The following is a 12,183-nucleotide window of genomic DNA, read 5'->3' as shown; positions in this document are numbered from 1 at the left end:
TATGGCAACACATTTTTATTTTCTGGTCCCCAATGACTTCTATGACTGCCCTTAATCAGGCCTTCTCGAGTCCTTATTTGTGTTGGTTTTGGTACATAAGCATAAATATTTCATTATACCTATTGCTACTAAACCACATCTACGTTTATGCTTTGAATTCTCTTGTATTTTTTGAAGCATCAAAAATTGTATACAGCCTGAAAACTGGAATTGTATACAGCCTGAAAATACAACCCTTTCATCCTGTTCTCCAAACCACTGAAAATGATAGCTGAAACACATGTGGGACACCGAATCCTACCAGAGCTGCTGCAAGCCCATGGGGGACCTTTGTGCAAACTAGAAAAAGGTGTGTCTTCCTATGGGCAGATGCAATGCTGAGTGGCACGAGTGGGATGCAGAGCAAGGGCAGGCTGGACTTCAGCCCCATTCACTCCCACAACTGGGCCTCAATGTGCCAAAGATGGCCTTTCATTAATCACACTACAAAGAGCCTTTTAATTTTGGTGGGCAATGCCCGAAGCTCCTGAGCTAGGGTCTAGTCTGAGCCTTTTGTTGGGAATGTCATGTAGCATAAAGGCCAAAAAATGAGGGAAACTGAATAACAACTGATAGAAATTTAAACTCAGAAGACAATGTCAAAGTCAGGTAAATGTGAATTTATGGAGATCATATATAGTATTAAAAAGTTCTGAAGTTGGACAGAAATTCTAGTTTGGCCACTTACAAAGGCCACTTCACTGCAACTCATTAAAAAAAAAATCTGGCCGGGCGCGGTGGCTCATGCCGGTAATCCCAACACTTTGGGAGGCCGAGGCAGGTGGATTACGAGGTCAGGAGTTCAAGATCAGCCTGGCCAAGATGGTGAAACCCCGTCTTTACTAAAAATACAAAAAATTAGCCAGGTGTGGTGGTGTGCACCTGTAATCCCAGCTACTTGGGAGGCTGAGGCAGAGAATTGCTTGAACCCGGGAGGCGGAGGTTGCAGTGAGCCGAGATCGCCACCACTGTACTCCAGCCAGACAGAGCAAAACTCCATTTCAAAAAAAAAAAAAAAAAAACCTATAAAACAGTGAAAATACCATATTTCATAGAATCTAAGACGATGTCAACTAGAAGACCAATCCCCAATACAGAGATTTTTTAAATGTGGAAAAAAAAAAAAAAAGAAAGGCCCAATGGGCTGGTTAAATGCATCCTGACAACACAGGTGTTAAGAGTGTAAAAACTGTGTCTCTTAGAATCTGTGACATATATGGTAATACCCACCTTACAGGTGTGTCTCCTCCCTATGAGGATTAAATGAGATAACAGAGGTCAAGTTCTCAGCCCAGCCTGGAGTGAAGTGCTCAATAAATGCTGAAGGCTGCTGTTATTGCTGGTGTTGTCCTTGTATGGAGCTGGCAACAAATAGTAACAAAAGGATATACTTGATCTGGGTCATCATAATCTAGCAAAACAGCCTGGATGTTGTCTTTTCCTTACTCCAGGATAAGTTACAAGAAGCAGACACGCAGGAGGTAGGTCCAAAAGTAAACCTCCAATGAAGCTTAAGTACAGAACATGCGCAGAACTGACAAATAGCAAAAACAGTCTGGTTTATTCTGCCGACGGAGACCCAGATCTGAGAAATGATTTTCCCAAATCCCAAATGTACAAGAGAAACATTTTTTAACAGGGCATTGGTCAAATGGTGGGTTGGGGGTTCTTTGAATTTGGAGTAGGGGGAAAAAAACTTCCAGAATGTTTTGCTAGCTTTTCTAGTATTTGTTTTTCTTTTTCTTTGCCTCTCACTAACGGCTTCTTCTATTACATTCCCCGTGATTTTTGAATTGATTGCTGAGTGCCTCACTAGTGAAAACCCGCTGTGCAGCCTCCTGTGATGTGAGTTTTCATTTAGGCCTGGAGGGGTCTGTGGAGGGATGAAGAGGTGCCAAGAGGTGTCAGTCAGGCTCTTTTACCTGCCTGTAAGGCAGCTGTTTCAGGACTAGTCTGGAGACGGCCTTAAGCCAGTGAACAGCCATTCATTGTCCTTTGTTGCCAAAGACAATGCTGCCAGTGGGAGAACAGTGATGTAAAAAACCTAATGCCTGGATTCTAGTAAGCAAAAACATGCCTGGCTTATGCCACCACCTCTAAAGCAGTCTACTTCTTTTCCCAGTTTGGGCTCAGTGGCATTTTTAGAGACATGACAGATGGAAGCAGGGTGTAAATGAACGTGTGCAAAACCCCAGCCCATGTGAAGAAAAGCAGCCTAATGATCTTGTATATGGAACAGGTAGATACAATAAAAATGGCTCTCTGACGAAACACAGACTCATTATTTTTCAAGGAGATTTTAAATTGGTTACTTCTCCCATTTCTTATTTCAACATCAGGATTGATGTAAATGGCGCCTAGAGAAAGACAAAAAGGAGTTTGTAGCAAGAGTTTATCTACCTAGTTGGGTTGGCTTCTTTTTAGGAAATTATATGGAAGTTCCGACTGACTGATGATGCCATATAAAAATTAGATATTATACAGTCACTACTAAATTGATAGCCTTTAGGGAGTTTTGAGAAGGAAGGCAGCTCAAGACGCAGCTGTGGATCACAATGTCAAGAAAAAACAAACTACCTGAGGAGACAGCGGCAACCTGAACTTTAAACATGTGGGCTGACTGGTTTGCAGTTCACAAATACAGCTTTTGTTTGTTCTCTGCAGGCCAATTACATGTGTGCCTCTCGGCATCTTACTCTTGCCTCGGGGTCCAGAGGCAGGCTGTGGCCCAGTTTGGGAGTGGAGCTGAGTCACCGTCCTGTGCAGACAGGGCAAATTCATGCCATGCTCCTGCCTCCTGCCTCCTGGACTCACTGAAGGGCTCCTTGGGGCCTGCAAATTCCATCTGATTTCATTTCTCCCTAAGAAAAATGCACTCACTCATATCCTAAATTTCCAGAAACTAGTGTCCTTCAGGGTTGCCTCGGAAATTTTAAATGTGTGTACAAGTTCCACCTTCCTCCTCCTTAGTCCTAACCTGGTGTCTGAGATGTCGTGATGGCAGGCTACTCCCTGAGGTCAAGCACCATGAGGGCTTATTCAGTAATGCGGCTGCGTCTCAATGACCCACTCACCTGGGCCCCTTGGATCAGAGCACAATTTGAAAGACAGGTGGCCAGGAGATGGGTCTTACTTCGGTATGTGCATAAAGTGAAGACTGGCATTGGCTTTTTAGGCATCACTTAATTAACTATGTTCTTGGTAGCAGTGGAAGCTTGAATCTCAATATTGATGTGAGTTCTACTTGTTATTTCTGGAAAAAACAAAAGTTGGCTTGTCCAGATCTTCTCCTAGCATATCTGGACCCTTTGAGCATGAATTATAAGCAGACATCCTCTCTGGGCAGATCAGTGACAGCCCTCACTTGGTTGGCCCTTGGATCTTGGGCAGGAAACACCTGTGCAGCTTCTAAGGCAGCTCCCAACCTGCCTGATCTTCAGAATGTGGCAGATTTGCTCCACCAACATACATGATTGCACCACAGTTATGGGGAATTTGTAGTTATTTCCATTGTACTCAGAGTGAAAAACTAAGTGTATTAGTATAGTCCATTGGTGCCTTCCATCATTAGTCTATTTCATTAATGTTGGAATGGTTTTATTTTGGTTTACAGAGTAAGATTTTTTTAAGAGCAAAACTTTTTATTATTTCTTAGGGAGAAGCAGTTTATAAAAGGTCTCTCTCGTCCCTCCAAGGATGAAAACAGACCACTGAGTTCCTTGAGGTTAAGAGGATGCTGACGAATTGGCCCCAGCTCCACTGAAGTCAGCTTCCTCTTTCCCCTCCTTCTCCCCTTCAAGCCAGGTAGACTATCACTGCCCGCTGTCTGGGACTGGGCTGCCCCTCAGCCGAGTGTCTGCCTTCCTGCCTGAAGGAGATCAGCCTAGAATCAATTTCCTTATTGGTGTGGGTGACTGGACCCTCTGAGAATCAGATAAGCTATGGATGGACATTATCTTCAGAAAAATACAAACACTCCTAACTTCCAGTTTTTCTCATGTGGTTTTAGGATGTTCAGGAATCCAGGTCAAGAAAGGGGTTTGAAATCTTTTTTTGTGCCAGCGATCTTCTGGCAGTCTAATGACCTTGCAGGACCCCCTCTTAGGATAATAATTTGGTGCATAAAGTAAAATACACAGGCTTTTAAGATAAACCAATTAGATTGAAATAGTTATCAGAATTGTAAAACCTTTTGTGATACAGAAATCTGTATGTGCTTTTATATCAATGTATTAAATAAAAAGATCTAATGGGGAGTCTGTACTTTTGTACTGATGAGCACAAAAGATACTTTACAACGTCTGCCCCTCTGTGATGTGACATGAAAGCCTCTGTGACTTCCACTGGGTTCATCATTGAAGTGAACTTCAATGAAAGCTAAATTTCAGTTAGAGGTTAGTAAAAATAGAGGGGCATTTCTCTCCTATCAAAATCCTGGACCTTAGGTCAAGAACCCCTGAGACACAAGGATTCTGAGTGTGGCTTGTTGGGTGTGGCTCTGGGTCTGGCTGCCTCAGCCCCTTCTGTCTCAGGCCACAGAGGGGACTGTGGGGCTCCTGTTTACCGACTGAGACAAACTGAGGCTATCGTGACTTTTATATTCTGTTAGAAAAATTAAAAGGGGCACTCACAGTGGCTTCTGTCCGGTCCTCACTTCTAGGGGGAGAAAAGGGGATAGTAAGAGAGACCAGCGGGCCAGCTGTGAGCCAGGAACTGCCGCCTTCTCCAGCACAGAAGTGAGGCACAGGGATCGCCTCTGTGAAGCTACCCCGGGCCTGGGAGATGGGTCTCTGTGGTGTCTTTTAGTTTGGGATGAAAAAAACACTGTCTTCTTACTTTAAAAAGGATTTGAGGCTGGGTGTGGTGGCTCACCACCTGTCATCCCAGCACTTTGGGAGGCTGAGGTGGGTGGATCACTTGAGGTCAGGAGTTCGAGACCAGCCTAGCCAATGTGGTGAAACCCTATCTCTACTAAAATCACAAAAATTGGCTGGGCATGATGGCATGCATCTGTAGTCTCAGTTACATGGGAAGCTGAGGCAGGAGAATTGCTTGAACCTGGGAGGTGGAGGTTGCAGTGAGCTGAGATCGCGCCACTGCACTCCAGCCTGGGCAACAGAGTGAGATTCTGTCTCAAAACAAAAACAAACAAACAAAAAAAAACCCAAATGAACAACAACAACAACAAAAAAAAAAACCACGAGAATTCGAGACACATTTTACTGAGTTGCCTCTTGCCTTAACTTCACCTTTGCAGGGGTACTCACCTAAGTGGGGAGCCCCTCTGTGGCAGCCTCCACCCTGGGAAGGCACGATGGCTTGTTTTTGCTTCTTGTCCTCCCACCGGCTTACTGAATGATGCTAAAATATCGTACCTCTGCCAAAATGCTAAGTAGAAGCTTTGGGAGGTATAAGAGTGTTTCACCATACTTGAAATACAAAATGACGTCTCACTGTAACCGTGAAGTTGTGATTAGCTGGGCTACTGCTGAAAAACACCAGGGAAAAGCACAACCCTCTGATTGGGATGCTGGAGCTCAGGTCTGTCTGAGGATGAAAAGTTCAAGTTCTAGACAAAAGACAGTACTTTTCCTGCTGGGTGGCGGGAGGAATAACACACTTCCTAGGGAAGGCTCTCAAAGCAGCTTCCTTGGCAGGGGCTCTCCTGAAACTGGGCTTCATGGCCATTTGGAGGCACATCATGACCTGATTTTCACCAGGAAAACGGTTTCTGAAAGAGGCTCACAGAATATCATCTGCTTACCAATTTTACTTCTTGCTTCATTTATACTTTCTCCCAGGGCCTTGGCTTCAGAAAATCTGGAGGGGAAAAAAAAAAGAAAATTGTAGTTTTTCTGTTCATCCTACATGATATTTTAAAAATAATAGATTTCTGAGAGGCCACTAATATATGATGAAACTTTATTGAAAGACACAAAAGAAAAATCTAAATAAGTAAAATATATTAGGCTTAAAAATAGAGAGAAAATTGGTATTAATTATAGGTATTGTTAATTTTTACTCTATCCAGCACAGAATTTGTATTCTCATATTCTCTCATTTATGGCTTTTAATTTACATTGTTTCATGATGTAAGGATATCAGAATAAAGCCTGGCTGTAAGGTTTCTGTATTGTGTTCTATTGATTATGATACCAAGATCTTATAACCAAAGAATATATACTTAAATAACTTTTTTCTGATTATAAAATAATATATCAGAGGTTATAAAACTATGGCTGGTTATGAGACAAATCCGGCCTGCTGCCTGTTTCTGTAAATAAAGTTGTCCTGGAACACCGCCACCCCTACTCACTGGCGCATTGTGCGTGGCTGCTTTCATGCTACAAGACAGAGTCGACTAGATGTGATGGAGACTACGCAGCCTATGGCACTGAAAATATCTTCGACCTGGCCCTTTATAAAAGAAATTTGCTGATTCCTGTTATATACCATTATTAAACCAGATTTTGAAAATATAAAAACAAGAAAAAATTTCCCAAGTACTCCTCTACCCAGAAATAAGCACATTTGATACAAGTATCCACCCAGTCTTTTATAGAGCCAGTATTTATAGGGTTGGGATCTTACTGCAGATATGATTTTGTGCCCTGATTTTTTTTTTCCACTTAGAAGTCCTTCCCTATATTATGAGACACTTACCTTTGATGGCTGCATGCTAGTCTACCAGATTGTTGTGCTAATGTTTAGTGAATGATTCCTTTATGTTTCTGGCCTATGTTTATGAGACACCCATGATGAGCCAACTATGTGCTAGAGAAGCAGACAGGACATGGCCTAAGTGAGAACATGTAGTTCAGTCCCTATACATAGTGGGCTCTCATGAAATGTTAGTTGCTTTCCCTCCCCTCCTTTCTGCCATGAAGTTAAAGAGACAATTGAAAGCCTATGAAAGCAAGCACCTAATACATGGCTGAATTAAATGACTGTGCCTTGGAGGGTGCTAGTCATGCCATTAGAGTTTGACTAGGGAGTGGCCTGTCCATGAGTGAGTGGGGAGCCATCAGGAAAGCTTCATGTACAAGGTGGGAGTGACCTGGGTTTTGTGGATCCAGAGGAGTTTTTAGAAAATGTTTTATTATGAAAATTTCCAAATATACACAAAATAGAATAGTAGAATGAACCCAACATACCCAGCATCATATTTTATTAATTGTCCAGTTTTATTTCAACGATTTCCCCTCCCGCCTCTTCTCTTCTCACCTCCCACTCTCTAATATCCCGGCAAATCCCAGATATCCTATTGTTTTATCCTCGAACACTTTAGTTGCCTGGGATTGTGTTGGAGGAAGTGAGCAGAGGAGGGCATTCCAGGCAGGGGAACAACATAAGCAAAGGCCAGAGTGCCACGACTGCTCTGTGTTGGATGGAAAAGAAGTGTGAATTATGTCATTGCTATTTCCCAAATCTGTCTGCTTGGCCTGGGACTGCAGACAGGAGGTTTTCAGGGAAGGGGACTAAACTTTTTCTCAATGTTAGCTTCTTGGGACTCTGCCCCTGGCTCCCTTATTAAGGCTGGTCATGCTCATCGCAGATTATGTATGTCCTCTCCTCAGCAATGGCCTGCCACCTTCCAGGGAGAAGTACAGTTCCACTTGATGCAATTCAGACATTTACACGATGCACAGGTCACTGTGCTGGGCTCTATGGGCTCACATGGCCTCTGCTGCTGGGCAGGGATAAGGCGACATTTGCTGCAGGCCATTCAGAAGATGAGGACCATCTTCAACTCTCCACTCTGCCAAGGGAGGGCCTATGACCATTTCATCCCTGCTCTGTCCATCCCCAGTACCTAGGATTTATAGGATCTGACAGTCACACGTTGCTCAATGAGTGATTCCTCCCATTTCCTGTTCCATAGACTTGTAGAAGCTTTAGACTCTTTGGAATAAGGAAAATACAAGAGCAAGGGTGCAAAACTGCTGAAATTCACACCAATGCTAGAGGAAACCAGAGTACAGATAGAAAAGGAAGATAACACAAGCAGAAGAGGGACTTTCCACTGCAGTGCTGCCCAGAGAAGCCCTGACAGACCTGGGATGGAGTTCCCCAGCCTTGGCGGTGACCAGATGTGTCTGGGGGGCCTGGCAGCGGGAGCCGCTGAGTGCTGTGGTCAGCTCTCTCCAAAGAGCCGCCCTGCTCCAGAGCTGGCAGCAACTGTGGGGAAAGCCACGAGCTGTTCCTCTCTTGCTGTTGCAGCCCAGTCCTGAGCTAAAAAGGGCTTCCCCACTGGAGAGGTGTGGTCTCAGGGCTGTGCAGTCTTCATGAGACCATTTTCCCGTCACTCTGGAAGTTGTCACCACTCCAGGCCACCCCACCCACATGTGTTCCTGATCCCTGGTTGTCAAGACAAACTCTGAAAGGCCCAACCCCTGAGTGTGGAGAGGGAAAGAGCAAGTGTCAAGGGAGGTGGGAGAGATGAGAAGGCTAAGGACTCGGTTAGGAAAGATGTGAGAAAGAGGGTGACCCCATCAGTGCTGCCATGTTCTTCCTGGCCCACCTGCACCTCCATGCCTCTCCAGCCAGCCCCAGTCTCCCTCCCTCCTCACTTGCTCCCTTTCCTCCTGCCCTTCTGTCTGAATTCTGCTCACCTAAACTTCACCAGGGGGAGTTGCCTGCCTCCTGATTTTCTAAAAGCACATCCTCATCCATGAGATGGCCGGAAGCCAACTTCTGGCCAAGGGGACATTGCACCCCTGTACAATATCCTAAGGTGCTGCTCACTGCTGAGGAGATGTGGCGTATGCTGATGAGGCTGCACCTTGAGGAGGGGCAGGGAGGTTGTGTAACTCAGCCAGGACCACTGACGACCACCCGAGGGTTTCTTTCTACTGGTGCCAAAGCATTCCTATTAGGGCATCATTAGTTGTGTGGCTGACTTTGGGGAATGGAAGATAGCTGGGTTCCAGTGTGGATGCAGGCAGGCTGCTGTGTCACCTGCACACAAAATCCTGTGCAGGGGCAGGGGCTAGGCTTGGAAGGGAGAAGGAATGCAATGCTCTGGTGTTCTACTAGCCTGGCTTCCTGTAACACCCAGCCTCCTCCTCTATGGCTCCCACTGTGTCCCAGGCAGGTACTCACAGACCCTGGGGAAATGCTCCATCATTGGCTTCCAAGAGCCCTGGCTCTCTTCTGTCTTTTTCCCCCTCTCTCTGGCACCTCCTTTTCAGTCTCCTTTGCTGATATGTTCTGCAGCCTGTTCCTTGAATGTTGATAATCCACAGGATTTTGTCCTAGGCCCACTCCTCACTTTCCCTACTCCCTATAGGCATTCCCTTTATGCCAGCGTGTCCTTGGCTATCTCAACTGACATCTCTCAAATTTCCATCTCAGCCCTGCTTTAGTTCCTGACTCAGGTATCCAACAGCCTGTTTGATACCTTGAAGATAATTAAAATCGACTGTACCCAAAAAGAACTAATCACCTGCCCTGAACACCTCCCCTGTTCTTCCTGTTGTTCCTGTCTCAGTGCATAGCGTCATCACTTATGGATGGCTCATGTCAGTAACCTGCATGCCACCCTTTGCCCCTTTCTCTGTTAGTGCCTTCCCTCAATCCTGGAGTTTCAGCCATTCTCCATCCTCGATGTCTATCAGAGCATTCCAGTTAGCTCCAACTGCCTGAGAGCAGAATGCTATCATCTCTCTCGCAGATTATTGCAGCCACTGCTTGCTCCTTTCCCTGCATTTGCACTGCCTGTCCGCAGGCTAGTCCCCACACTTTAGCCTGAGTGATTCTTCTTAATGCAAACCTGGTCCTGTTACTCCCCTGCTCAAAACTCCCCAGTGCTTCCCAGTGACCTCGGGAGAAAGTCCAAATTCCCTAACAGAGTGAAGTAGACTCTTCATGCTCTGGCTCCTGCTGCCTTCTCCAGCTTCTTCTTTTCATCTCCCACAACCTTCCCAGGCTGGCCTGAATCTCAGTTTCATCAAGTGTCACACTGTCTCTCATCTTGGGGACGTCCCCTTTACTTGGAGCCTGTCTTTTCCGCTGGCTAATTTCTGCCTAACCCCTCAGTTTCCACAGTGATGTCTCCTCCTCTGGATAGCTCTCCAGGACTGTGCAGGTCTACAATGCATGACACTCCCAGGTGCTCCTCAGCACCCCGCACTTCTGCCATCGTAGGCAGACGGCATACTATATGTGAACTGCCTGTTTACTTGTTTGTTTTCCTTTCAATACGGTAAGCTCCATGAGGACAGCAACCATGTCTGCTTAATTCACTCTTATCTCTGGGGCTTAGAACAGGGGCTTTTACCTAGTAAGCATTCCATAAATATCTGTAGACTAAAAGAAGATAAGCATGTGAGCAAGTGTGTGTGCAAAGGCAATGCGTGCAAGTGAAGAGCACTGAATTGGAAGTCAGAGTAGGACCAAATGCCTACCTCACCTCTTAGCAGCTGGATCTCAGGCTCTTCATTTCTAGGATTAGAAAGAGATGCCTGTCAGGGCTGGGTTGATGTGGAAAGAGCATGCATGCAAATGTGTTTTGTGTGTCATAAATTCATTATGACCATGGCCTGGCAGTGTAGGAACACCCAGTAGGGAATGTGACGGACTGTGAGGCGGGAATGTGTGTTGGAAGCAGTAACCACAGACAATAGTTTGTCTCAGCAAACCAAAGGATTAGAAGGGATCTCTCCAAGTCAATGGTCAAGGACACTCGAGATGGTTGCTGAGTGTCTCATCTTCAATGGGAATAAAAAGGATGGGGGAATTGAGGGAGAATCTGACGTTAACTTCCAAGACCAGTTCCAGAAAGAGTCCCATCCTGCTATGGGGTGTGTCCGGCAGAGATACTCATCATGACTGGGGAAGCAGCTGGCTCTGCCCCACACACCATTCACTAGGGATCATGGGCAGTGGCTGCTTTTACCCATGGGCCAAAGAGACGGGCTAATGTTCATGAGCCACTCAGTCCCCATGAGCCTCTGCACCCAGATGCCCTGTCATGCCAGCTGAGATTGCTTCCTGAGGATGGTGGGCAAACATGTGTTGAGGGCAAAGGGCTCCTGCAATATCTTTCCTACTTTTCTTGTGTAGAACAACTAACTTGTTACTTTTTCATAGCATGAACATCCAATACCCTTCCCTGTCAGAGAGGAGGACAGAAGACTGGACCTATATTTTGCCATTTTTTTCCTCCATAAACTTGTACCTTATACCCTGGCTGCCTCCACTTTACTGTGATGAAGATCCACCCTTTGTTCCCCTTATGCTTTCTAAAACATGCCAGTATTCCTTTTCTGTTTCATGTCTCCAGCGATGGCCTCCCTCTCTCGCCTCCAGTTGATCAGCTCCTCCTCTGACTCTCTAGAAGCCTGCTGCACCCTCCTGCTTCTCGGAAGCTGTAAGTCTTCTTCAGCCATTTTCTTGGCTGCCAAGATTTCTCAAAGTCAATTTCAAATTGTCATTCACAAACAAAAAAAGTGTTTTTTGGGTGCCTGTTTTTTTTTTTTTTTTTTTTTTTTTTTTTGTGGCCAGCACTGCTTTTAAAATTGTGGAGAGGCTGAGAAAATTTTAATCTAATCTCTGCTCTCAGAGTTTATCATTTTAGTTCAGCAGAAAAGATGTAAATACAAAAGAAAAAAAGGAAAAATCATAAAGGTTAAAATGAAAGTCTAAGGGGGCCAGGAAACTCCTCCTCGCCATGGGAGTTACCTCCTGATGGTGCCACATGATTTCTCTCCGCCCTCGGTCCAGTTTTCCTGTTGGTTTTAGATGGCTGTTCGATTCTACGTCAGAAGGACCCAACTGAGTGAAGGGGTGCTTTGCTTTGTTTAGTTTACATTTTCAACACCTGCATTTCCAATAGCAGTTAAACTCCCCATTTATTTCTTCTTTTGTTATTGAATGGGACTCTGAGACTGACGGATTCAGCTTGTATGAAAATCTGCCACAAAAGAAAGTTAGCTTGCAGAGCCTGGGCACTGGTATTTGCCAAGCATGGAGTTTCCAGCCTCTCTTCACATTATTGTATACTATACGGATGAGTCATGCCTGGAAAATGTAGTGATTGTGAATTGCAATTGTCCTCTGCTGAAAAATCCGGCTTAAGAATTGGCTCACATGCTCTAGTTCACCAAAGGGCGAACATCCTATTCATGTGCCAACATCTTATTT

At 45.2% G+C, this 12,183-nt stretch overlaps 1 protein-coding gene across 3 annotated transcripts in view; it reads right to left on the bottom strand.

Moving 5' to 3' along the window:
* KIF6 (kinesin family member 6) overlaps positions 1-12,183 on the bottom strand; it is a 386,472-nt gene that overhangs the window by 78,107 nt on the left and 296,182 nt on the right. For all 3 annotated transcript variants that reach the window (XM_011944312.1, XM_011944316.1, XM_011944305.1), the window contains exon 15: positions 5,804-5,859. In XM_011944312.1, coding sequence (XP_011799702.1) covers positions 5,804-5,859 — 56 coding nt within the window. The remainder of the gene's footprint in view (positions 1-5,803; positions 5,860-12,183) is intronic.

Source organism: Colobus angolensis, unplaced genomic scaffold (assembly GCF_000951035.1).
Source record: "Colobus angolensis palliatus isolate OR3802 unplaced genomic scaffold, Cang.pa_1.0 Scaffold105, whole genome shotgun sequence".
Taxonomy (NCBI): Eukaryota; Metazoa; Chordata; class Mammalia; order Primates; family Cercopithecidae; genus Colobus; species Colobus angolensis.
This window is presented reverse-complemented; position numbering and strand designations above follow the sequence as displayed.